Genomic DNA, 27,655 nt, shown 5'->3' on the forward strand with positions numbered 1-27,655 from the left:
GTGTATGCAGCGTATGTGAGGCCCACTAAGTGGCGCCATGGGACTCGAGATCATAGTAGCCACATCTGCTAACGTCGGCCTTTACAACAGTACTGCCAACTGCCAGGAATGCGGCCAAGTCTGTGTCCAGGACAGTAATGCTGACTCAGGTAAGATAGACAATAATGAGATGCAATGTCAGACCCTTCCATTACTAATTACTTACAAATATACAGACTAAACTGGCCCACTTTCAGCCCACTCTATGATAAGTATTCAATATAGTGAGACCTCTATAGTCAGGCGCCGGTGTGCGTGAATGACAGGGAAGAAAAGCGCTGACTTGCTTGAGGAGAGGTTGTTTGGTGCCATCTGTTGGTTTGCGTGTATAAATCTTAAGACACTCAAAGACGACGTGTCTTTTTCCAGGGAAACAAGACTATGTAATACTTCATGTGAACGGCCGTTTAAGGCCCCAGTGGTTGGTTTATGTGAATGCTTGAATGGAACATATCCCTGTGTTGTCACATGTTGTTTTTATACAGGACAGGACTTCAACTGGATTCAATTATGTGATGCATTTTTGTTGTTTTTATCAGAAATGTCAAGAAAAATTAAAAACTATAATAAAACAAGAAGGATTATCTAAACCAGGGGTGTCCAAAGTGACGCCACGCGTTCAAAACACTAACAAAATCAACAGCAAAAATGAGGAAAAAAGCCATACTGTAAAAAGAAAATGTTGAAATGTTTAGTAATAATAGTAATAATAATCACCTATAACAAGGCGTGTCACAGGATCTCATGTCACAAGATCTCAGAAGATTAAAATGTGTCAAGATTTCCATTCATCCATTTTCTATGCCGCTTCTCCTCATTAGGGTTGCGGGGGTATGCTGGAGCCTATCCCAGCTGACTTCGGGCAACAGGCCAGCCAATCACAGCTGAAAAAAAGTCTTGCCATAACATATAAATAAATTAATCACATGCTAAATGAAAATGAACTCCATTTTGCCCGCCTCCATATATTGCCCTGTGCATGCATGTCTCTTTTCCTCGTCTCTCTCCTCCAAACAGACAGGAAGAGGCTTCACTCTGTGCATTGATTCAGCACGTAGGCGTTTCATAAAAACAATAGCTTTCCGTAAAACAACGGAGTGAGACCTCTTGTCAGTCATACAGTCCCTTTGGGAGGAGGCGCGGTCACTAGCAGCAGGGGAGCCTCATGAGGAGCAGTGCGAAGTAATGTACTAGAAATTAGTAGGAGAAAGATGATTGGAAAGCTAAATGCCACAGCCCCCGTATGGGAATATTAATCATGAGCAAAGTGAACCCATCAACACGAACAAGGCAGTATGCTGAATTTGTTCAGATTAATGTTAAAATCTCGTCTCGTTCTTGCGGGCCCATTCTTGTGCATCGTCTCATCCTGTGAGTTGGGTGTCTCGTCACACCCCTACCTATAAAACAAAACTGAGATGCACACTGTTTTTCTTTAAATATATGAACAATTCTTAGCATATCTACTTTGGATTGGTTTAAGGCAAAATATCACAATGAGGGGCCATTGTAATTTGCATCATTTGATTTAAATAAAGATGCAAAACACACTGTAGCATCAATGTTTCAAACATTTGGAAATAAAAATACACGTAAATTGTAAACGAAGAAATAATTCACTTCATTCTGAGATGACAATAAATGTGCTCTTAAATGCAAGAGCAAATACATTTTATTTATTATATTTCTTTCCGGACTTCGTCTCTCTAAATTACAGTAAATCCACAATAAAGGTTCTGTACTGTTTATATACTTGTAGTTCGGTAAACCTATAACAGCCAGGGATCAAATGCTTATTTCCCCAATCTCAAGTACCTCTTGGAGTACCTTCATGTACCCCCTGGGTATTTGTGAACCACTGTTCATCCGCTCATCCAAGGCCGATCCTTACTTTCCCCCTACACTAATGTATTTTTTTTTTTACGTGGAGTGGGTGTCACGTGATTCTGTACGTGTGAGCGTCAACACACAGTACGTCTGCGCGCGCCGGACAGGACGTGGCTTCCCACACCGTCATGTAATGTGCACTGGCCCTTTAAGGGTTTAAGGATTTGGGAGTGACGCGGATATGAAACCTAGTTTATCTTTCCTTCCCTTCGCTATGAAAAATATTTGGACAAACTAGACTAACAGCTGTGTGCACACGTAATTGCTCAATTATGTTACCGGTTTACATGACTTGTTGAAGGAAGCGACGCTTCTGCGAAGAAGTCTTATTTGCTTCCCTCCCTCCCGACGCCGCCGCCTCGGGATTATACTCGAATAACTTTGGAGAAGTTCTTTGTATTCGGGGCGGTCGAGAGGCTTGGCCAGCGGGCTGAACATGGACTGGGGCACCGAGCTTTGGGTGAGTCGCTGCGGAAGATGGCATCAAAATCAAGAGAGAGGGCTATCTATGCGAGCTTGGTGTTTTGCTAGCTGCTGTTCATGTTTAGTGGTGGTGCGTTCAGGGTCACTCACATAGCATACGTGACAAGAAGCCACTTAAAAAAAGTTAGTCCACGTTTGCACTATGTCACACACCAAAACCACTCGCCATTTCGTTTGATACACCTAAAGGTGTTCACTGTCCAAAAATAGTGCTAGTTTAAAAAAAAATAAAAATTAAAACCCCCAAACTCAGATCGTGCAGGTGAACCGTGTACCTAATACTGTGTCAGTACATGAAAGTTGTGACGTCACATCCTTTATGTTGATGCACTGAAAAAGGTAGTCCGTGTTTGTAAGCACCTGAAAGGTTTCCCCAGGAGGCGTTTTCATGCATTGCACCCATTTGGGAATCATTGTTGACACTTTGCTTCCATAGAGATGCTGGCATTATTTGAAAACAGAAGTCCCACCATAGTATCATCACCATCACTGGTGGGCCTCATTTATGCACAAGAGGTTATAAGTTAATAGCAATCAATAATATTGAATTGTGCATTTAGTTGTGCTCAACAATAATATTGTGCTAATGCCGAGATATGCGCAGCAACATTTTTATTCACCTGCATTGCACCAAACTGTTGAAATATTATTACATGCAGTACTTTATAAAACATTCCCATCATAAGATCAAAGAACCCCAAATTAAACAATGATGTGGCAAAGCAATTGTGCACATTTCATCATTACACAGCTCAACAATATAAATCTAACTTGGGGAGGTTTTAAGTGTGTCTTTACACTCGTCGTGTTCAGTTTGGTTTAAATGAACTCTGGTGCGTTTTGCAAGTACGGTTCTTTTTGTTAAATGTAAACGCAATCATCCGAACCCTAACGTGCCGTCTCGGTCCGCTCGATTTGGTTCACTCGAGCTAAATTGTGAAAGTAATATTAACCAGTGTTAAAATGACGGTTAAAAGCATGCAAAAATGACAAATATGCAAGATAAAATGCCTTGGAAGGGCTGTATCAGTGCTATGCTCTCTCCCTCAGAGAGAGAGAGTGTGTGTGTGTGTGTGTGTGTGTGTGTGTGTGTGTGTGTGTGTGTGTGTGTGTGTGTGTGTGTGTGTGTGTGTGTGTGTGTGTGTGTGTGTGTATATGTGTGTGTGAGACAACGATACACATTCAACACAGTTAGGTCACATGATGTCATGCCATGTCCTGACTTTATATATGTATTCTTTGCTCCCCATGTACTGTATGTCACATAATGGCTCAGCTCAGTCATGCTCATTCTCTGTGAAAAAGCAGAATGTGTTTCATTGCAGAAATGCCGACTGGGACACTGCAGCCTCATTACAGAGTTTCCTCCCCCTCGGGCCACGTTCCCTGTCCCTTTTTCTATTCTGCATGCAACAGCCAAATTAGTTTTGGCCTACTTTGATTGGGACACCAGTTTCACATTTTTCTGCTGTCACGTTGATTTCTAACTTGTTTTTTGTTTTTAGTCTCCGTTGCGGTAGTTCAAACAAAAGTCCCACAGGAATAATAACTTTCTTTGCCTCAAGAGTCGTTCGTAGTCTATGGCATCCGTCCACTGACGGTGGTGGTTAATCCTGCGGCTATTTTAAGATGAGCGGTGTGCAAGATCAGAGTGTCAACACATGCTACGATAGTGTGTGCTAACAGACTTTTAGGAGGGCTTTTATGAGTATTGTGTGCTAATGTGATGACAGACGCGCGTCAACATGTCTTGCTGAGCTGTTTAGATGATTATCTAAAGCGGGGGCGTCCAAAGTCAGGCCTAGGGGCCAATTGTGGCACAAAAAACACCGTAGAGTCGGACTGAGTTGGATGTTGTTGTGTTTTTATTTAGTTTTCTGTCTTTTTCTTAAATACGGTCAAACTTTGTTTTTTTTATGCCACAGTTTTTGATTTTTGTCTAAAATTTTTGCAAAAATGTTGCCTCTGTTTTCAAACAATATTGCACTTAACTAGTCCATTTGCTCTGCAGTGTATCGTTCTGCGAGGTCAAGTGTCCAAACAAAGCACCCCGTACCTTGCTGACTCGCTGAATTTTTTTTTTTATTGTGTGTGACTGCTACATAAGTCACCATGGGGCCAAAGAAAGAAAGTGCCAACACTTTGATAAAGAGTCATTTGTAATTATTTTGCATTGTTTTCTGTATGTAAAACTATAATAATTGTTTTAAAAATTAGTGTTTAAATATTTTTGGGTGTCTGGAACTGATTCATTGGATTTACATGATTTCCTATTGGAAAAATTGCCTCGGCTTTTGTACGTTTTGGTTTTCGGCGGATGATGTGGAACAAATTGATGGCGAAAATCAAGATGCCACTGTGTACTGCTTTTTATAACTTGACCTACTTTGGATTGTGTCCACTTGTGTGGAATGCTAATTGGACTCTTGACAATAAAATATAAAGTGATAAAATGCACAAATTGCCAACAAAAAGCAATATTTCTTACTTGTGTCAACATAAAAATAGACAAAGATATAGAAGCATCACCTGCAGGAGTTGTCTTTTCTTTGCGCCAGAGTATATAGTATAATAGGGAGAAGAGCATCGCCGCTGTTACCGTGACAACCAAGGACCATCTAGTCTTTTTTTTCTTTTTCCCAAAGTTTGGCACAGTGACATAACACAGTTGGGGTCACAGCTACTCCCCGAAAAATGGATTTTCTGGAGTATCTTTGGGTTTTTTTCCTGCTCATCCCAGGCTGTGTTTAATTTGCATAACTGGCCACAATGCAGAACTCTGTGTTTGTGTGTGGACAGGTAAATTGGAGCTTTCTGGTTTGTGTCATAAGAAATATGTGGCATATTATCTCATGTTTGTAAATCTTATTTAACCACAGAACATTAAGTTATTGACTTACGGGTGGTGGCTACATTCCATACAGCAGTAGATGTGCATGCTTGCGCGAATTGTGTGGGCTATTAAAAAAAATATTGATGATGATTTTGGCAATAATGTACCGGTACATGTCATTCTACAGGTAATACTGTCATTATATCGTAGCGTCGAGAGGAGTTGCCGCTGGACTACCCAGCATTATTGCGTGCACTTGTAAATAACAGTTAACCTATATGAATGGTAGTTCATTGTTGCGTGTTAACTTACCTCTTACGTGTTGTGCTCTTTACGTGCGTCTGTCTGTTTGTATTGTGTTGTCAAGCCAGTTGTTAGCTATTGCTTGCAAAGTATCATCTCTTAAAGGCATAGTACGGATTTTTTGACAAGAAGAGTTCGGATTTTTTTACATGAAGTTGTATGATATCCCCGCCAGCGTTGTAGTCCAATAACAGAGACCTACCCCCCACTTGGTCTCCTAAGTCCAGTTCTGGTCAGATTTCCGTGATGAAGAACGTAGTTCTGCTTAGTTGCAGGGGACAATTAAGTAAAAAGTTTGGCTTCTCAAAACAATATGCATTAAAAAAAATGAACACATTTGCATCACAAAAATGCCTTCTCATAAAAATCAGACCTCACAAAATGCTTGGCGTTATATATTTGTCTCCCGCCGTATTCCTGCGCACTGTCGCCTGTGTGTTCATGTGTATGTGACGAAGACGCTCGTAACTACTTCAGCGGCGGAGCGCCGCGGCCATCGTGTTAACGTATGTGTTCCACAGCAGAAGAAGATGCCAGACGTTCCCAGCACACCCTCACTACACGTTTGGGTCTCCCATGTCTGTCCGGCATCCTCCCCCGCCATCTAATCCAACTCATCACCAGGTGGTGCAGTTGACAGCTCAGCCACTCGCTTCACCCGCGTGTCAAGAACATGCGGCTGCAGGTCTGATGATATCACGACAAAGTTGATCATAGACGTGTGGCCGAGGGTGTCCTAGTGCCAAGTACACTTGTGGACATCCTTATGTTTGAACACGGTGTTTGTTCTGGACAAACTGTGGTTCGCACAGAAGTCCAATAACATCACACCGCATGGGTTCAGATCGGGGAGGCCGTTCCTTCCAATCACGCCCTTCCAGGTCACACTGATTTCCCACGTGGGCGTTGAAGTCTCTCAGAAGTACGGAGTCACCAGCTGGGGTGCTCTCCAGCACCCCTCTGATAGACTTTAAGTAGGCTAGGTACTCTGAACTGCCGCACAAACGACAGTCAGGACCCTTTCCCCAACCCGAAGGCATAGGGAAGTGACCCTCTCGTTCACCCCGGGGATGACTCCCAACATGGAGGCACAGAGCCGGGGGGCTATTAATAAGCCCACACCAGCTTGCTGCCTCTCTCCTGCAGCAACTACAGAGTAGAACAAGGTCCAGCCCCTCTCGAGGAGTTTGGTTCCAGAACCCAAACTGTGGGTCGAGGTGAGTCCGACTATGTCTAGTTGGAATGTCACAAGCTTTGGCTCCTTCCGTGACATTCCGGCCGCCCTCGACCGCCACCCATAGCACATTGCACTTGGATCCTTCTGCTTGCCCCCACAGGTGGTGGGGTCTACGGGGGTTTTCTGTGCTCTAACTTAAAAAATACTCCATTTATAAATTAGGAGTCCTACTTTGCATAAATTCACTTATCACTGTCCGGTTTGGAAGCAAGTACCCGCGATAAACGAGGGATTACAGTATGACAAAATTTAGTCATACAGTTGAAATCTATATCTAGAAATAATGGAGATATTTTTCATTGGACAGCTCTGATGTTATACTGGGGGTTTGAATGTTACTGCGCATGTTACCTTTTGTTTTGGCCTCCATCTTTAATCGTCTACTCTGTAATTAGTCTAAATGTCTTTTGGCTGGGAGGGTGCATGGACGACTTGGCCTAACTTGTTAGGAATCCTCCTCATCAATACAATTACGAGCCTCAAATAAGACCTGAGGGGAGATCTGCAATCTCATCTCTTGGTAGGCTTGCCTGAGCAAGAAGATGTCATAAAGTCAGGTTTTTTTAAAATATCAGGCTTATGCACTGTGTGTGATCTTTTGACCTAGCGTAATGATGGTTGCGGTGGTTTTTGTACATTTGCGGTGGCAATTTCTGCAATGCAACACACAAGAGAGCGCCTCCATAGAGTTATGCTAGCCAATGGAACATTATCTTCACATGATTCACATCCTGCAGCGTCTCTTTTCCTAATTTGTCCCTCGTGCTTCTTTTTTTCCTTTAATTTAGGACCGATGTGATGTCATCGAGAAGCACACACAGTCCGGCCTGGAGCTGGCGGAGAAGTATGTGAAATTTGTGAAGGAGAGGACAGAGATTGAGCAAAGCTATGCCAAGCAGCTGAGGTGGGCCTTGTCCTTCATCTGTGTGTGCACGAGTGTGCGCAAGTGTGCGCAAGTGTGCGCAAGTGTGCGCGTGTGTGTGTGTGTGTGTGTTATGCCGTGTTTGTGGTCTCATGACCCATCACTCTATCAGAACACACTGGCCTCATTCTTCGGCTGCAGCCGCTGCTCCCTCTTCATCCTCCAGAGGAAGTGGGAGCAGACAGACACATGACTGACAGGATGTTGTCAGAGTAAAAGGAAGAAGATTTGTCTTTTTAGAAAAAATATGCTTTCACCAAAACACTTTTATCGGCTTCTTTATGATGTCATACGGCTTTTACTTTCATTCACCACACCCTCCTGCTCCAGTTTGATATACATCAGGTGTCTTCATTCACATGGCTTTAAATGAAAGTTGTGGTGGCCACTGAACTCTATACTACTGGAAGGGGGGGTCCCTGCTGACCACATGAAGCCATTGGTTGGCCATCTTGCTTCACCCAAAAAAGCACACACGCATACACATACATGTATCTCCATTCACTACATTTATTATGTTTTGGTATAAAAATTAACACGAATTAACAAAAATTCCATTGAAACAGAGTAAATTTACTAGACCCAAATCTCAAAATTTCCCTCCAGTTTAAGTTTTTTCCTACCTCTATGGTGTGAAATTACAATGCATAACAACTCAATTTCAGTGTTCACAAGGTATTTGTTATGATAAGGATCTACGTAGTATCAAAGTTAAATGCAACGCATACCTTTAGAAGATGATCAGGAAAGTCAAATATTGTTGGAACTGCATTTTGTCGTAATCTAACAGTCTGGCCGGTCATGTCGAAGTTCTCCTCGGTGAAATGACTTGAACAGAGTTGCGATCTGGCTGCAGAAATCCACCTATCTCTCCGCATATTTACTACCCATTGCTTTAGAAGTTGAGCATTGCAGTGTGGAAATCTAAAGGAGAATAAGGGGTCATTTACAACTACTTAGATGAAAAGATGCTTTCAGATTTAAAGTATCTATTTTTTAAACTTTTTATTATTGATAAGCATTTATCTACCTGTGAAATGTAAGTCCCTTCTCGCGATTTTCTCGAGTATCACGATTTGTGCAATTAATAGCAGCACAAGACGGCATCTCGAACTCCTTTTAGTTCTGAGGCTTTCTTGTTTTGGGTGAAACAACATGGCGACTTCTATACTTCCGGTGGCTTCAAGCCTCCAATGCGCAGCAAGCGATCGGGGCCATTCCAGTTATAGAGTTCAGTGGTGGCGGCCCCTATGACTTGTGCTCAAAATGCTTTGGACGACATGCTAGCATGCATGTAATACAGATATCCATAAAACGTTGCTGTTGTTAGACCAGGGGTGTCCAAAGTGTGGCCGGCAGCTGTACTTTTTTTGGCATGCAGCACATTCTAAAAATATAATTGAACAAGGAACGTAAAAAAATAAATAAATGAAAAAATCTGCAGTAAGTTTGAAAGAATAAAGTCAAACTATTGAGAGAAAATACAAGTTTTCATCTAACAAGAAAAAGTTGGAATAAGTATTGTAATATTGTATTGTAATATTATGAGGACAAGTAATGTCATTTTAGTAGCATAAAGTTGAAAAATATAAAAAAAACTATAAAAGTTATTTAAAAAAAAAATTAAAATGTTACGAGAAACAAACAAAACAATGAATAAAGTTAAGTTGCGGAAAAAGTGATAATGTTATAGGAATAAAGTCACAATATGGAAATAAAGTCATAATTCTGAGAAGAAAATTTACAAGAAGAAATTGGGGAAAAAAACAAACAGCAAAAATGGAAAAAACGGCTACATATTGAATTTATTCAGTCAAAATACGAAGAGAAAGAAGTCGTATTCTAACGAGAAAAATGTCACAATTTTATAAGAATAAACTTGTAATATGATGAGAAAAATTTTGTAGCACAGAATTGAAATATTAAAGACAATTTTTTTAAAGTCGTAATATTATCAGAAACAAACAAAACAAAAAAAATGGGGAAAAGGTATAATATTATGCAAGTAAAGTAAAAATATTATGGGTATAAAGTCATAATATTAGGAAAAAAAATGTATGAAGAGTATTTAAGAAGAAAGTTGACAGATTTGGAAAATTAAAAAAAACTGAAAAATGGGAGGGGGGGAGAGCAAAGCACAAATAGGCTTTTTCACTCATATATCACAAAGCTGAGATGCAGTTTTTTTTCCCCAAAATATCAAAGTGTCCCTTGTCAAAGTTTGGACACTCCTTTATGAGACAAATGTTCAATGAATTAAGCCAACAATTTTACACACATGTGCATGTCAGTCCCCATAAAGGTGTGTCCCAAATTTCACAAATCCATGTTTTCGTCCATGTTCACTTCCTGTAAGGTTTCCTGATATGTCTACACGTTAATATCACGCACTTTGCCTTTTTTTCAGGAACCTGTCGAAGAAATTTAATCTAAAACGGATCGGCAAAGATGAGCAAGATGGCAGGTGATGATGCAAACTTGAACGAAAAAGTTGCTTCTTCTTTAATCCTAAATTGGATTAACCAAAATTGTACAACTTTAGAAGGTTATATGCCTGACTCCTTCAGTGAGAAATGAACCAACATGTTAGGAAAAAGTGCAGCTACACCTTTGTCCAGATTTGCACGAATATGTGTGGGTCCTTGATCCATGCCTGGTTAAGCATGTGTGGCTTATTCCTGCTAATGGATAGAAAAGGTTCTGAAAACATAACCTCTTGGGTTCTATAAAAAGAGAAAAACAGCACATTTTAACCTCCAGGATGCAGTGCGAGATGTTTAAATGCCTCCAGAAGGAAGCAGGAAACAGCTCTTATCATGGCTTCCCATGTTATCTGTGGCCCTCATCACTGCCTCTGCTGTGTTCCCTTCCCCCCCAACAATGGTTAGGTTCACCAGCTACCAGTCGTTTATGGACATCCTGAACGAGATGAACGACTATGCCGGCCAGAGGGAGCTGGTGGCCGAGAACATGCTGATGAACATTTGCGCCGAGCTCACCAAGTACCTGCAGGAGGTCAAGCTGGAGCGAAAGTCGGTGAGCTACATTTCCATTATATGTGTGTGTGTGTATCAACAGACACACGTTTTCATGATGTGAATAGACGAGACATCTTCACATGTGTTCACATTCACTTGCATTATGCACTGTATGTGTGTGTATGGACACACATTTGCATGATGCGACTAGACAGACATCCTCACAGGATGTTTGTATGAGAATGGACTGATGTGTTGAACAGACAGACATCTTTACATACTGTTGTATGCGAATGGACAGTTGTGCTTAGACACATTTACCTGTATATGATGTGAATTTATAGACACGTTAACATCATCTGTGTGAATTTGTACGTGAATGGACAGGCAGTTGTACAAAGACTTTTGAATGTGCTTCAGTAGCTGTGAGGGGTGGTTGAGATGTGCCTGGGTGATGTGTAGATCTCAGTGTTTACAGAAGCCAAACTGGATAAGCAGCGATATGCCTGTCTCCCCCCGTGAGGATTCATTCCTTGGCTCTGTCTCGCTGGATTATTCAGACTTACTGCAGACGAGACGTCTCTCACGCACACGCACGCGCATGCATGCACGCACGCACACACACACACACACACACACACACTGGCATTTGTCCTTTTCATTTTTTCCTTTTTTTCCGTCGTGTTGTCACTATTTACCCTGCGTCTCTCCTCGCTGTCATATGACCCCCCACACCTCCCTCCCATGCTGACTCTTGTGTATTTTTACTAATGTCTGCAGTATCTGACGGAGGCCAAGAAGGCCCAGCAGGCGTTGGAGAGCACCAGCAAGCAGCTAGAAACCGTAAGTCTTAACTTCATGGAACTTAATCAGTCGAAGTCACTTTCTCTGTGAGCCAGTAGAGGCACATGATCTCTAATAAACAGTGCAGAGACGTCCAAAATGTATGATTCAGACGGTTATATACACATCTTTCCAGAGTCGGCTGGCCCATTAGTCAATATAGGCAAATACTAAGGCTGCCTTGGCCTCAAGGGGGCGCCAAAAATTGGGAAAACATTTTGCGGTGGTTCCAGACCCGACTGTGAGAAGTGAATTTCCGCGAAGTAGGAGTCCTCATTTATAAATCAAATATTTTTGTCATTAGAGCATAGAAAACCTGCTTACGACCTTCTCAATATGTTTTTTAACTATATTAGCCCTCTAGATATGGATTAACACGCTGTAGTTGCCTTTACACTCATATTACTCAATATAGTAGATATAATAAGATAAAATAATAGATATAATAGATATATTAGACATAAATAATACATAATACAGAACTTTCTGTAGTGGCTATTGTCTCATCTCTGTAACATTACTGACACCTAGTGACCAGTGTGGAATACTACAAATCATCACAACATTTTTCAATGCATCTTCTGAATGCCTTATATTTGTATTTTAGTTCATGTATAAATTTTTATGCTTGAAAATGCTTAATTTAGCCAAAAAATATATTTTGAAAAAATAAATAAAAGTATGCTCAGTTTGTAACTAATAATAGGTCATATGCAACCATGAAACAGCGATGATTTACTTATTAACATATTTTTGAAAAACCCTGATGGAATGAAGCCACAAAATTCGAAGGGTGAAGTGGCGAGGGATTACTGTATATTAAAACTACTTATTACTATGAACTCTTAAAAAAAGGAATACCTCACATTTAATGAAATGTAACGCAATGCCCAATTAATATTACTACAAATGGTAGTAAAGCGTCCCTGCACCCATAATTTTTGTACATCGTTTTGCATATAGTTGTGTGTAGGTATTTTACATAGCTTTTGTACATACAGTAGTTATTTTATTTAGCTATATTGTTAGTTATTGCATAGTGTAAATGTATATAATTTTTATTTGTGGGTATTTATGCTGTATTTAAGATTTTTTTTGTATATATTTGGAATTTGGTAACCATGTAAATTGGGTGACACGTTATTATACAAAACAAAGACAGCGTTAAAAACAATGCCATTCAATTTCTTTTGTGAGCATATGTAAATTGCTCATGGAGGGGGGCACCATTTATAAAAATAACAACAAAAAAAACGTGTTAGGGCAGGCTCTGCATCTTTCTATTTATGGCCTTTTCAAAAGTGAACAGCAAAACCTTACAGGGGACCTATTATACTAATTTTCGGGCCTTTTGTATTGAGTTCTGGACTCCTATAGAGCAGCTACACACGATAACCCACACAGAAAGCTTTCTAGATCTTCCAGACTCTGCACCTCTTCCTGCAGTGTTTCCTGCCTCCCGCCCAAACGGTTTGTGTAATTTACTCCACCCATGGCCCTCCTCCAGGAACGCCTCCCGCCGAGCCCACTCTGCTGTGATTGGTCACACTCCCAAGCCTTCCCGAGGACTTCCGGACAGCTGCCGAACCCCTTTTGTCCGTTTACTTATGCAAAATAAACAGTTAAGACACTAATAAATTGTTACTTACAGCTTGCTCTCCTGACTCTTCAACACGGCCAAGGAACATTGGACCGGTGTCGGACTTCAGCAACAGTTTGGCGGATAGTCCAGCTTTGTATTGGCCCGTGTTCACAAAACAGTCTCGTGTGAAATGCCGTTGACAGATGAGCTTATTTTTCTCTTGCTGGCGGGGAATTAGCAACTCCAACCACTTCTGCCTGATGCATGCCTCTTTAGGCACCCCCGAAAAAACATTTCCTGGGAGCCATTGCTGGACATGCTAACACCGTGAACAGAGCGAAGCAGAGCAGGGGTGCTGGGCATGCCAATATAAGGAAGTCAGGGTTGCATCAACGTCAATAGAACTCAGTGTTAAAAAATACTCTGTAAAACACAGCGTGCAGAGCCGTCCAAAACTGCTTTCAGGTCTCACTTCCAAATGCGCAAACCTTATTATCAGACGAGTTGGCATTGTTTAACACCAAAGTACAACATGGTAACATTTATAGGTCAAAAAAGAGGAAAAGCATAATACATCCTCTTTTACACTTAAATCCACATGCTCTCTCTATTAATGTGCTTTTTCCAGAGTAAAAAGCGCTTTGAGCGAGAATGGCGAGAAGCAGAACGCGCGGCGCAGTATGCCGACAAGACGGATCAGGACATCAACGCCACGAAGGCGGATGTTGAAAAGGTGAAGAAACTGCAGTGGAGTTCATATTGAGAATTTCAAGGTGGAATGTGATGCACTTGATGAAACGTGGTGATGTGCTCGCAGGCGAAACAACAAGCTCACATGAGGGCGCACGTCGCCGAGGAGTGTAAGAACGACTATGCTGCGCAACTCCAGAGGTTCAACAAGGAGCAGAAGCAGTTCTATTTCACCGACATGCCGCTCATCTTTAATGTAAGTATTCTACTCATGCCAATGCAAGACTTCTATGAAAAATGCATTTTTAAAGATAATAAGTATAAATGTAGTATGTTTACAATTGTGTGGAACTGCACTGCACACCAACAGTTATTTCTAACCAAAGAAATGTGAGATGTAGTTTTTGTAATTTCACAAGATAGCAGTAGCTGCATTTGAATATCATGAGTCAGCATCCAGCAGTTTCATCGACCTCTTCGTGCGCTTTAAAATGCCGGTTGTACTACTCAGCTGAGGGTGTGAAACGTAAGCGTATTACACTTGCCGTACTGTAGTTCCCAAGGAACTCGTCGTTGGTTTTAATGCTGGCTGCTCCTTAATGCTATTTCAACATTGGTTCTGATGCTGCTTTTGTGCAATACAACCCCCATTTGCGGTTCGAATTTCACAGCTTTACTCTTTTTCAAAAACAAATTAATACATCATGCTGTTTTTTTTGTTAAATACAGCCTATTATTAGTCAAAAATATGCATATTGAAGCACATTTGATGTATTTTTTTGCCTAAATTAAGCATTTTCAAGCATAAAAATGACTACATGAAGTAAAATAAAAAAAGTAAGGCATTCAGAAGACCCATTCAAAGACGCTGTGGTTGATATGTAGTAATCTACACTGGTCACTAGGTGTCAGCATGTTACTGTAATGTTTGGTGGGACGCATGCACGCATGCACACACACACACACACACACACACCAGACGCGATTGCTGGAACAACAGGCTTTTATTGCAGGTTTGAATTTTCTCACAACAGGCACAATAATCTCTAATAAAAACACGGGTACTGTCGCGGCCATAGCTTATTCATGTCTTAAAAGGCTTATTTTCTCTTTATTATGTCTACTATATTGGGTAAGATGAATGTAAAGGTGACTATCGGTGTGTTAGCTCATGCTTAGAGGGATTATTGTATACTTGTTAATAAATGACCGTATGGTCAAAGAGAGTTTCTTTTCTACTTTCTCATGCACTCCAAATCATTATTAAAGTTAAAAAATGAAGTTAAGTGTTGTGTAGAGGTGTGCTTTAATGTGTAATAACATTTTTGCGTCAATCTGCTATTTTTTGAAATAGTTTTTTCTAATTTAAATGTGTAAAAAATGTTTTCTGTGACCCAGAAACTGCAAGAACTTGACGAGAGGCGAGTGCGTAAGTTGGCGCAGGGCTACGTCCTGTTCTCCGACACGGAGAAGCAGGTGATGCCAATCATCGGCAAGTGCCTGGACGGGATCACCAAAGCCGGCACTAATGTTAACGAGAAGAATGTGAGTTGCTCATTTAGTCTTTGGCTTGGAACAGGTGGAAGAATAACTAAGCTGCTTGCTCACTCTCTGAACCAGGACTCCATGATTGTCATCGAGCAGAACAAGTCAGGATTTGAGCGTCCGGGTGACGTGGAGTTTGAGGACTTTAGTCAGGGCATCAATAGAGCGTCGTCCGACAGCAGTCTGGGGACGCCCAAAGGCCCCATGGACCTTTTGGGGAAGAATCGAAGCAAAAACTTTTGGCTTTTCAGCAAAAAGTCAAAGGTAGGATTATGATTATGAAATCACACAAAAGATGAATGTTGTAGCAAAGCAGTCAAGCTAGTGGGTGACTCCTTGCATGACGGGCCGAGCCAGGGTGGACCTCTCACGCGTTCACACCCTCTAAAACTCAACAGCATGCATCTCTTTTGTCATAATGACCCTTTGCACCCATGAGAGTCTTTCTAGAACACGCCCCTTTGCATGAGTGAGTCCCCTCACCCCCTCCCTCTGTGTGCACAGGTCAACTTGCAGTCAGAGTTGTGCTGTCAGCAGCACGGGGCCCGAACAACATTGAATTTTTCCTCTGCAGGCATCCACAAACACACTGCGTCCATTATGCTTGGCTAGAAGCGAGCCTTGTGCCCTGCTGTCACAATCGCAATCATTGTGAGAACAATCCGGAATGTTATTTGCCAGGTCAGGAAAACGGGAATCGGGTCAGTTTGTACTTTAGGTATCAGTGCCAAGTGCAAAAGCGGGCGGCTATGTTTGGATTGTTTAGTTACAGTGGAACCTGCAAAAAATAAAAAAATACATCAGTTTAACCATCAAATTCTTGAAAAATATGTCTCAGTAGCCAGGTTTTGCTGTTTTTTTTCCACATAAAGACAGAAGACTTCCATTTATGACAGATGAAAAGTGTGATGATAACCATAGACCCAGAAATGGAACTTTATGCAACATAGCAAAGTGTCTGGCTGCTTAGTACAATATGAGCGATACAGTTAGGCACCGAGCTAGCGTAAAAACACTCTCAGATAACACACCAAACATTTATTAATCCCAGCAGTCCCCATAATGCACCACTAGGAGACACTACTTCCTGCTTCCTCTCCATTATGTGTGGTTATGGGTTTGACTTTTAGATTTATTGAGGTAAATACACTTGTTAGACACCATACAGCACTTCATAATCATAGAATGGAATAATTCTAGCAGTATCCCTAAAACTACTGCGACAAAACTATAAAACTAGTTTGACTTTATTTTAGTTACAGTCATCCCTCGTTTATAGTGGTTAATTGGTTCCAGACCCCACCGAGATAAATGAATTTCCGCAATATAGGATTCAATGTTAATAAATTGAATATTTATGCAGTTACAGGATAGAAAACCTGTTTATGACCATCTAAATACATTTTTTTTAACATTATCAGAGCCCTATACACATTAAATAAGACCCCACTAGTCATGTACACTGGTTTGCACCACTATTGTGCTACAGGAATTCTAGATGGCCGCTTGCTAGAGAGCTAGGGAGCTAACCAGTTAGCCTCGACTTAATTTCTCTTAAACTAAAGAAAGGGTTTCAAACGGAGTGGGGAAGATGGACAAAGTACGAAGCCACAAACTTACCACTTCCACACAGAATGGGAGATGAACCTTTTTTCACCCTGCATTCATGGCTGGCTACATGGAGTGCAAGGTAGAGTAATGTAATAAGGATGGATGTCTCATCCATGTAACATTACTGCTGCCTAGTGGCCTGAATACAACATATGACTTGTATTTCAATATGTTTTGGCTAATAATAGACCATAGTCTACTACAAAACAGCGATCATTAATTTCTGAAAAAACACTATATAGCGAGCAAGCGATAATCGAACCGCGATATTGCAAGGGGCGACTATTTAATTTTAATGTACAGTAAAATGCTTAATATGGCAGCTTGGGAAGTTAAAATGTGACTAAAAACATTTCATGTACAGTTCAAGGTCTTATTATGGAGACAGTTCGACCCTGGAGTGGATTCATTCACTTGACTTGATTTCCTAAAATGTAGTTTTGAAGTCAACCAAGGTCACGTTAGTAGGGATTGTAATCAACTTTGGAGGTTCCACTGCAGTTAGTTAAACGTTACGAGTTAGTACATTATCCCCTGCATGATCCACACTGTCAGATCAAGAACCTTGCAATTTTGCTGCAGATCTGGATAAAGGTGCAAACTTAATTCGAATTTCTGGGATCAAGTCGGGCAGTGATCCACTAGAAATAAGCTTGTTACTCCCGCAAAGATTTTACTGTATAATGTGTGTTCCCCCCCTCGAAAGGACTGGAGTGGAACAGCACCACCAAGTGTTTATCATACTGACATGTTGAGGATTGTTTGGCACTGGCTGGAGGTCTGCACTCTGAGGTTCCCACTCTTTCCGAGGTGTTCATTTGGTCACATGAGTGGTCTACCACCTACCCTCTCAAACCTTCCCTCTCTCACATCCCCCCTCCCTTCTATTCACAACACTAAATGATCCCCTCTGTACTCCCTGTTTGCTTGTTCAGCGTCTCTCACCTCCCAGCATGTCTTCCCAGGCTGCGCTCGGCCATGCATCTATGTGTGTTTGTGTTTGTGTGTGTATGTGTGCGTGTGCATGTGTGTGTCTTCAGTCATGCTCTCCCAATTAGAGCAGGAGAGCTCGATGAATAGCGGGCTCACTTGAGAGAGCTTTGTGGGTCTCTCTCGCTCTCTAGAAAACATTCCCCCCTCCTGCCTCGCCTCGCTCTTTAAAAGCTCCCTAAGACGGACATTACTGTCAAGGAAAGGAGCAACCTCCACTTTTAATGGTAGTGTCACACACTCAGCTCCCAAATACACACATAGTTTTAAATTTATTATTATTATTCTATATACATGATATTACATTCTTAGACACTTTGAAGCATAGTTTTACAAAGTCAAGTGTTCCTCATAAAGCACTTTTGTTGTTTCAGCCTGTTAAGATCCAATGCAAGAGTTGTATCACAAATTCGACCTCAATAACAAAGATCAAAATCATTATGACAGTTGAAAAGGCTGCCCATGCTGGCGGAGAAGAGGAGAACCAGTTGTCAACCTATAAAACTGGAGAATTTATTTATATATTTATTAGGAAATTTCATCCATTAGGGTCACAGCGGTATGCTGGAGCCTATCCCAGCTGACTTTGGGCGAGAGGCGGTCGCAGGGCACTTGTAGCCAAACACCCATCCACACTCACATTCATACCTATGGACGATTTAGAGTCGCCAGTTAACCTAACGTGCATGTTTTTGGAATGTGGGAGGAAGTCAGAGTACCCGGAGTAGATTTATATTATTTACATCTCATTTTTAGAGTAGGCTCTTTAACCCCACATGCTTTTTGTTATTTTATTATTATTATGCATTCTTATATATGACTTCTTAAGGCAAACCCCTCCCATACCTCAATATTGTGTGTTATTTTAGGGCAATACCATTTTTGCAGGTTTTATTTACAGTATAGATGAGTTTTTAACAAATAATAATCCAGAAAAATTGTAATGCGCCACCACGTTTGTTTGGGTGTGACTGCAGGTGTGTGTTGCTGCTACACAAGCATGGCTGCTTTACGGTTATTATTGCTGTGCTTTTATTGTGATATGTGTTTGTGTGTGTGCTGTCGGGGCTCTGTGTCTTCTCGGCTTGGTGGTGTGCTTTAAGGTGTTGACGGTGTCTTTTTCTTTCTCTTGTCACTTTGTTTGTCCTCTTCTTTTTTGTCAACCCTCCTCCCCACTACTACCCCAATCGAACCGCCTGCGTCCCTCTTCCCGCCCCAGCTCTCCCCTTCCTTGCTCCCACCTTTGTTCACACCTCCGGCCCCCTCACCCTCCAACGGACCCCCCTCCCCCAAGTTTGGCCGGGACCCCCTGTCGTACTATTTGAAGGAGATCAATAAGACAGTCAAACCCAGAATCTCATCCTTCCGCACACTCAGGAGATCGGTGAGTCCATTTGAAAGGGAGAGGCAGTCACCCGCTGGGGCTTGCATGTGCTGTCTCTACATCTGCACCACTTTTATTTCATTCCACATGGTTTTATTTAAATTACTTCCTCTCCCCCCTCCAGAAGTTCACCCCAGAGAGGCTCGCCTCGGTAATATGGACCACATTATAACATTGCGGGGTGCAAACTGGGTGATTCATATAGTGGCCACCTTCCCCATGCAGTTTCACATTTAATAAATAAACAATCAATACATTTGGCCCTGTTGGTAAGGTCATCAAGCACTGCATGAGTTTGCATTGAAAAGGTGGCCACCTGCTGGTGAAGGAGGGGAGACACAGTAGGAAAAAAAGCAGTAAATCTATGAGGGAAAAAAAAGTCTTGAGCTTTTAGTTTTACTTCAGTATTAGTATTAGTATCAGTATTAGTTTTACTTCAGTAAAATTCAGACTTTTTTCCTGTAGTAGTACAACTTAATTCTTTGAAAGTTACAGCTGTATTCTCATATTATCATAGCATGATCCCTGCAGTATGACAACCTCATTATTGCGTTCCCGTCATTTTCAGAAAATGACACTTGACGTATTGCAGGTTTATTTCTCATAATAGCACAACCTCAACCTTGTTAAAATATTTTTTTGGCATATTGCAACTTTATTCTTGTAACATCAGAACTTTATTGGCGTAAAAAGAAGTGTTTCCCCCCTGCCCTGATAATATTACCAAATTCACTTTGAACCATGTTCTCAGAAAATTACAATTTCTATATTTAACATTTTTTCTTGTAATATTCCGACCATAAATATTGTAAACAAATATTTTGGCTAATTTACCGCTTTTTTTCTAAAGAAAAAATTACAAGTTTAATCTCATAATATTCCGATTTATTCGCCCCCCCCCCCCCCCCCCCCCGATGAGATTACTTAATTCACTTTGAAATTAGTTCTCAGAAAATTACAATATCCTTTTTTCTTGTAATATTAATATTCTTGCAATATTTTATATATATATATATATATAATTATATAATATAATATATTAAGTATGTATTTGTCATAATATTGCCCAATAACAATAATGCTTGCCAATATTTTTAACATATTAACACTTTTTTCCTCGAGAAACACTACTGTAATATTACAACATCATTGTATTAATTGTATGATTTCAACTCATCATATTATATTATTAATAATATTGTGATATTATTTATTATGCCTTTCTTCTTCTTAAATTATGATTTTTCCCCCCCGTTGTAGTACAACTTATGAAAAACTGACATTATTTTTATAATATTACAACCTTGTTTTCATTTTAAAGAAACCATAATATACATTTTTCTAATACAATTACGACTTTATTTTCATAATACTGTATTATTCTTTTATTACGTTTTTTTTTAGTGTGGGCCTTCTACTCTTTAATAGAAAATGATGTGCTAAAAGGCATTGTTTTTAATTATATGAGTGCCGTTTGTGGTTCAGCTCACTATTGCACCTGCCAATATATATAAAATATGTCTGAAATGGCCCGAGCGTGATTTTAAAATGTCACTGGCAAAGTGAGCTGAATTTGGGCTTTTGGCTTCTTGGTGTTCCTCCTGAGGGTGGTCATTTATTTCTTTATTTTTTATTGTCTGGTGCAAGTTCAGGCCTATTAAAGCTGTGTGACCTTTTGGCAGCCCGCGGTGACTGAGGACTTCACCCACCTCCCTCCAGAGCAGCGCAGAAAGAGGCTGCAGCAGAAACTGGATGAAATTGGCAAAGATTTGCAGAAGGAAATAGATAGTAGGTGTGTGTTTCTCTGTGTTTGTCTGTGTGTGTGTGTGAGTGTGTGTGTGTGCACACCAATTCTTCTCTATTAGAGCCTCTCTTGTGACTGTAACAGTCATGTAGTGACACATGACTATGGTGTGTGTGTGTGAGAGAGTGAGAATGGAGCCCTTGAACTCATAAAATAAAATCCCCCCCCCTCTCTCTTTGTCTGTCAGTGAGGCCCTGGGGAAGATGAAGGATGTTTATGAGAAAAATCCTCAATTGGGAGACCCCGCCAGTCTGGCATCCCAAATCAGTCAGACGGCCCAGAATATAGAGCGTCTCAGGGGGGAGCAAAGCAAGTATGAGGTAATGCCAACTTCAGGGCTCTCATTATTTACTTTCACCATTAATAGCCTAGTCAGGCACTTAATTATTTATGTGACTCCTTGCCTCCTATAGGTTGTGGTCAAAATGCATTGGAAGACACGTTAGCGAACATGAAATACAGATATCAGTTTTTACAATTATTAATGACTTCGACTTTATGTACAATTAGTTGCGAAGATGTTTTACTTCATGGCGGACATGTTTTTCAACCAAATTTTACACACATGTGCTTGTCAGTCCCCTAAAGGTGTGTACCAAATTTGGTGGTGATTCGACTAAAATTACAGTGGGTGTTTTGTGGAGCTGTGTGGGAAGTCGATTCCACTTATGGGGTTTAATAACAGTGTTGCCACGTGGTGGATTTGTCAGACTAGTAATAGCGCAGGCAACGCAGTAGGGGTGCATGTTTTGACACACTTTCACCCTTTTGTGTGCAGTCGTTCAGAAGTAGAAGAGTTGGTTTACACAAACAAATATATAAAGTCAGTCAAACAATACATTCAGGCATGGCATCTGTAAAGCTGAACTTTATAGTGGAGTTAAGAAAGTATTGTTTTGTTAGTGTCTTGAAAAATGGTGTTTAAAAATATGTAAATAAGTATATAATAATATAACTTGTTTATTTGTGGAAAAAATATAAAAATATTGTAAAATGTGGTGGCAATATCAGTCAGGCTTTAGTTGCAGCTGGTTGTTATGCTGGTGCCAAAACATTAGGTACAAAGGTAAAAGCTCAACGGGAAAGGCAGAATATTAGAAGCAGCTCTCAGTGTGATGCAAACTATAACCTCTGTAAGAAAAGTCAGTTCTAATGATGGATGATGCGCTTCCAGGTGCCAGCGAAGGCACCATCTCCTACTAATAAATGCCTGACCCCGACTAGACACCTGGTACTCTCTGCATTTGAGTAAATAGGAAGAGAATTTAATGTTCAGTGACATACATACAAATACAAATGGATGCAAAATGTCATTTAATGCATCATCACCTGTGTCCAAATGTGCACCCAGATATGGCTAGCCGAGGCGGGAGGTCGAGGAGACACACCACGCTATAAATCCCACTCCTTCAACAACAACGACGGTCACGAAACGCTCAGGTGACTCTCACTTCTCCTAACTCAGCAATGTACTGGTTAGTGTATTCTAATAATAATAACAATAATAATAATAACAATAACTGTCATTAATGTAGCACTTGTTAGGACACTCCTAGCTTCTATAGTATTTATTTTTTTCCCTCCTTTTTGCAGCCCGGATGGAGCGCACTCTGACGGAGGCACACCTGACCCCTCCCACGCCATCTACGCAGAGTTTGACGATGACTTTGAGGATGAGGAAGTCACGGCTCCAATTGGGACCTGCACCGCCATGTACAACTTTCCCGGTATGTCACTGACACATCCTGCTTCTTAGTGTAATAATCCATCCTTCCACCTATTTAGGTATCACTTACAATCGTTTCTCGACAATGTGTAAAATGTTTAAAAACCTGATTAGATTTTGTCATTTATAAAAAAAAAAAGGACAACATTATTATTATTTTAAACCAAGAAGATACACACTTGTGAAGAATGTATCTCCAAATGTGATGTGATTTTGTTTTTTACTCAAACAAAAGAAATATCTATTTATTTATTTATTTTTATTTTTTTTTAATAATTTGTATGTTTTGACCTTGAAATAGTTACAATTCTAGTCAATAGTTTGGACACTCTTTATTATTTTATTGAATGAGAAAGTGTGTCCAGACTTTTGATTTGTACTTAAAAAAAAAAAACAGGAAAAAATGTGCATTTAATTGTACAATGACTGTTTATGTTTTTTTTAAATTCACATTTAAAAATAACAAATATATAAAAATGCACGTTACACAAGCGTTAGAGTTCAAACTAACGCCCCTTCTGGTGAAAGTAGGCATTACATCTCGTTTGATGACAACACATGAGTTGCCCCATACATATGATGGCGAGGTGTTTAGAGTTGTCGTTTTTAACACACAATGCTTCAGTTGGGCTTTAGTTGCATCTAGTTGTTATGCTTGTGCCAAAACAATTAAAGCTGTATCAAATAGTCTGCTTCAACAGAGATTGTAATTCTCAGTTTTGGTGTAAATGAATTAAAATGACAATGTGTGGACGTTTCAAACTCCAACGCCAATAATACAGTCAGGCGTAATGCTCCGTGATGCGGTTCCAGGCGCCAGTGAGGGCACCATCTCCATGCAGGAGAGCGAGGTGCTGGCGGTGGTGGAGGAAGACAAAGGTGACGGCTGGACACGTGTACGTAGGAGCAACGGCGACGAAGGCTACATCCCAACCTCCTACGTCACCATCTCCCTCAATAAATGACACGCAGCGTGAGAGGACACAAACTAAAAACTACTTGCATTCCTTCCCTACGGGAGCCATCACGATGCAACGACAGCGCTTATGAGCGGGACCGGGAAGTAGGGAGGAGAAAAATAAGGTAATTGTCCCCAATTAGCAAGAGCGTGGTGCTAACGAATGCTCTTTTTGTCATCGCCAGTTAACCACACCACAGAACACCACAGTGATATGTAACCTTTTCAATGAACAATGAATGAAAACATGTAAATATGCAACATTTTTATGTGGCTTTAATAGCACTTGTGAGAGCAGGAAGTCTCTGAGGGGAATGAGTGACATTTTGTTTGTTGACAGCACACGTCCTTGTTGAGACAATCGCAGCCATATCACACTATTCTACATCCCACCTATAGCGGTAACATAAAGGACATAGGGCTTTTCTACTCAATGTAATTTATTGCAAATCTTTATGTCCCATTTGTCAGATGTTGCGCTTTGAATAAGGATTTTTTTAAAACGTGCACACACACATAGTGGCGGACAATGTAGTCACAAAAGGGAGCAGATATAGTGGCGGTTGTATTTATGTAAATATATGCTTTAGATACCACTATTGTCTTATTTAACCTTTCAGAGGACGTCGCTAATAATGGTGAGGCTCGTCATTTTCTTCATACTTTCTGAAGTTGTTTTTAAATGTTCTTCGAGAAAGCATTTCTCAAGCTTTGGTGCCTTTCAGGTTGAAATGATTATTATTGTTATTATTATTATTATTATGTGTGTATATATACCATTTTTGCATTAAGATATTTTCTTGGTTCAAAACTAAATAAATCTGGAGCACATTTCAAAAGATACATGCCTCATTTATGCTCTTACAGAATCATTTGTTAAATATATACACTATTATTTATATTTATTTTATTCTGAATATATTTTAAATAATGGTCAGTTATTATAGTATTTTTTTTATTGATAAATTGATTTGGTAGTGTGTTGTATTTTTTAAATACGTCTATAACTATACAAATGTATAGGTGTTTCAGGGGTCTCAAGGTCAATGAAATGTCATTTACGCTTTATTTTATTAAATTTCTACTATGAATATAATACTGTTTTATACTGTTAATATAATTTGACAAATAAAAAAGCCAAGTTTATTTGACAATTATGCATTTTTGTAATTGTAAAAAAAAAAAAAAAAAGATGTATACTTATTTAATTAGAATAATGCATAGCTGTTTTTAAGGTGCCTCGAGGTCTTGGTAAGTAAGGATATACATATTTCATATTTTTCTGTTTGGAAATTAACATTTATTAGATAATTAGAAAGAATTTAGTGTTACACTGTTGTAATATGTTTATAATATTCATACACATTTTTATATTCTAACACTTGATTTTTAGATTAGGTATACTCAAGTAAAATTCTGCATGTAATTTGATCATTATTTATAGGTTCCTTTTAGGTCTTTCAAGGCCCAGTTATAGTAATTTTTTCTGGATGGATTTTTAATTTTTTCTAAATAGACATACTGTACAGTACAAAAAGGTCACTAGGTGGCACTATTGCATCTTTCCTAAGTAACATTGCATTCAAACTATCTTCTTTGCAAGATTATGTTTTCAACACAGGTCTGGTGGCACATTTGCAAGATTCATTAGATTGCACATTAGATTTGGAGGATTTAGATTTAGTTTAAAGTTGAACTGAGTTCTTCTTATAGCCAAAAGAACATCCTGCTATACAGGATAAGATCATTTGAATGCAAAGCCTTTAAAGGTCACACACTATATTCATGGGGCTCCTTCTTTTGGATGCTACAGAATGTGCCATGCTGGCACCTCAGATGATGAATCCCATAGGATTCACAACTTTCACAACTACAACAACTTGTCCTACCCTTAAACTTTGATAGTTTGTTACTTTTTCCCCATAAGAATGAATAAAAATTGAATTAATCAGCTCCCGGCTCATACTCTGGCCATCACGAAACCTTTATTAGCTGTAGTGGTCATGTTTTAAGTGTAAAAAGAAGTTAACTGCCACAATAAATTGCATGCAGACCCTTAGCTTTGATCAATTTGCAATGGAGATGATTAACATAGTTTTGATACATCTACCTGATCGCACAGCTAATGACTGGGATTACACTGCAGCGCTCCACTGGCTCGGAACGTTCACAAAAAGAAGATAAAGAGCTGTACGACATTAGCGGTCCACGCAGAGGGAATAAATCACAAATTAGCTGCCTCGGTCATAGGATATAATGAGCATTTTATAATAAATGTTTTTAAATTATGTGTTTTTTTTACGTGATGTCCTTTTTTTGCATTTAGCATGACTGTACATAATACATGGAAATGTTACAAATGAAACTGAAGTAATATCTGCCCATGTGGTTCATTTATATTAGCAAATACTAAGAACAAAAAAGGAAAATAATTCAGCCTTGAAAAAAATTAAATATATTACAAAAACAAAAATAAAATATAATTGACCCATACAATTAAGTATTTTTTTTTTTTTTTTATTTGTCATATTAATTTTTGATTCATTTTATTGTAATTTTTAAAATTATGTTTAGCTTTATGTCTTTTTTTTTCTTTCGAAGAAACGTGTCTGTACATAATAATAATACAAAAATGTTTTAAATGAAACTGAACTGATATCTGCCCGGTTGGTTCATTAATAATAATAGTAATTACTAGGAAAAATTAGAAAAAAAATGAGTAAAATAATTCTGCCTTGAAATAAATAAAATAGAGTTTAAAAATTTACATTAAAAAAACATTAATCATAGTAATTTTGGACATAAACAAACACATGGAAAAAGTAAAACAAAATAAAATAAAAAAAAAATTGAAGAAAATACAACCTTGATACAAAAAAAATGGAAGCATAAATACATTTTATAAAAATAAATAAAGAAAAATCAAATTAAAGAAACCAAACAATTTGAGCCTTATAAATAAAGGAAATTAATGAATTATTGCATACATTAATTAATAACTAGAATTAAGAGATTGTGGTACATGGTTTTGGTGGAGTTAAGAGATAAAATGCATACACTTCCAGTATGTTAGACTGCTAATAATAAGGACCATTACTCAGCTCAGGCCAGTTAAATATGACGATGACATGGAAATAAAAGGCTATACAGCAGCAGGACTAGTATCCCCTGCCCTGTAATTGTATTCAGTGATAAAATCTATGGGTATATTCTTTTTATTTATGGTGGCTTCTGGTAGAAAATAAGCAATTATCCCTCTCCCTCCTGCACCGCAGGTGTTTAAATTTAGATTTAAAATTCGATCTTCCAGCAGTTGCCGCAAGGAAAAAAGATTACAGCCACCACAGAAGTTAACTGTTTCAGCAGTCTAATAATGTACATTTTTAAAGTCCTATTCTAAACATAAAGCAACTTTTCCACACTACAGGGGTAGGAAATAACTTCTGAATAATTGATATTTCCAAGTTTGCCAAGCTCCTATTTAGATGCTTTGTGATACAATGAAAGTCATGAATTAACAATTAGGCTTTTTATGGTAACTTCTTGTTGTAAAATGCACAAATAAAAGACTGCTTCATGTTCATTCCTGAGGGTAGCGGCTCCAGGCCAATTTTCAGTCTGTTTACCACTTTGGATTTTCTAATATTCTGTCAAATTTTGTTTCTTACACAGTGAACGGTGTTAATACAATACAGCACAGATAATTATATGTCATACTGTGTATTAATACGGAAATAGCAAACAGAGTGATGAAGTATTTTACTTGCTCTCATTCTGATTGGAAGGTAAATTGATAAAAAAAAAAAAATCTCAGTGTCATTGAACGCAGCACTTATACAG

The 27,655-nt window shown here is 39.4% G+C and overlaps 1 protein-coding gene across 4 annotated transcripts; it reads left to right on the forward strand.

The window, feature by feature from the left end:
* Positions 1-2,057: 2,057 nt before the first annotated feature.
* trip10a (thyroid hormone receptor interactor 10a) lies at positions 2,058-26,969 on the forward strand. Of its 4 annotated transcripts, none has more exons than XM_054758388.1 (15): positions 2,058-2,386; positions 7,571-7,686; positions 10,112-10,168; positions 10,593-10,740; positions 11,463-11,525; positions 13,736-13,840; positions 13,925-14,053; positions 15,196-15,342; positions 15,418-15,606; positions 19,163-19,327; positions 21,010-21,119; positions 21,319-21,451; positions 22,483-22,571; positions 22,725-22,858; positions 23,640-23,765. In XM_054758388.1, exons 1-15 carry the CDS (start codon positions 2,363-2,365, stop codon positions 23,657-23,659), a joined length of 1,629 nt encoding a protein of 542 aa, XP_054614363.1. In that variant the 5' UTR covers positions 2,058-2,362; the 3' UTR covers positions 23,660-23,765. The 4 variants fall into 4 exon arrangements, with proteins under 4 accessions (XP_054614363.1, XP_054614364.1, XP_054614361.1 ...); XM_054758389.1 differs by lacking the exon at positions 19,163-19,327 and adding an exon at positions 19,452-19,478 and having other exon boundaries at positions 2,059-2,386; positions 23,671-26,969; XM_054758386.1 differs by having other exon boundaries at positions 2,059-2,386; positions 23,671-25,762.
* The last annotated feature ends 686 nt before the right edge of the window (positions 26,970-27,655 follow it).

Source organism: Dunckerocampus dactyliophorus, chromosome 18 (assembly GCF_027744805.1).
Source record: "Dunckerocampus dactyliophorus isolate RoL2022-P2 chromosome 18, RoL_Ddac_1.1, whole genome shotgun sequence".
NCBI classification, from domain to species: domain Eukaryota; kingdom Metazoa; phylum Chordata; class Actinopteri; order Syngnathiformes; family Syngnathidae; genus Dunckerocampus; species Dunckerocampus dactyliophorus.

What these genes read in the sequence shown, in the direction of transcription:
- trip10a (XM_054758386.1), top strand. Translation starts at nt 2,363, where the DNA reads ATGGACTGGGGCACCGAGCTTTGG. An exon ending in TCAAGCTGGAGCGAAAGTCG is followed by an intron (nt 10,741 to 11,462) that starts GTGAGCTACATT and finishes TAATGTCTGCAG; the next exon opens with TATCTGACGGAGGCCAAGAA. An exon ending in GGGAGCAAAGCAAGTATGAG is followed by an intron (nt 21,452 to 22,482) that starts GTAATGCCAACT and finishes ATGTGCACCCAG; the next exon opens with ATATGGCTAGCCGAGGCGGG.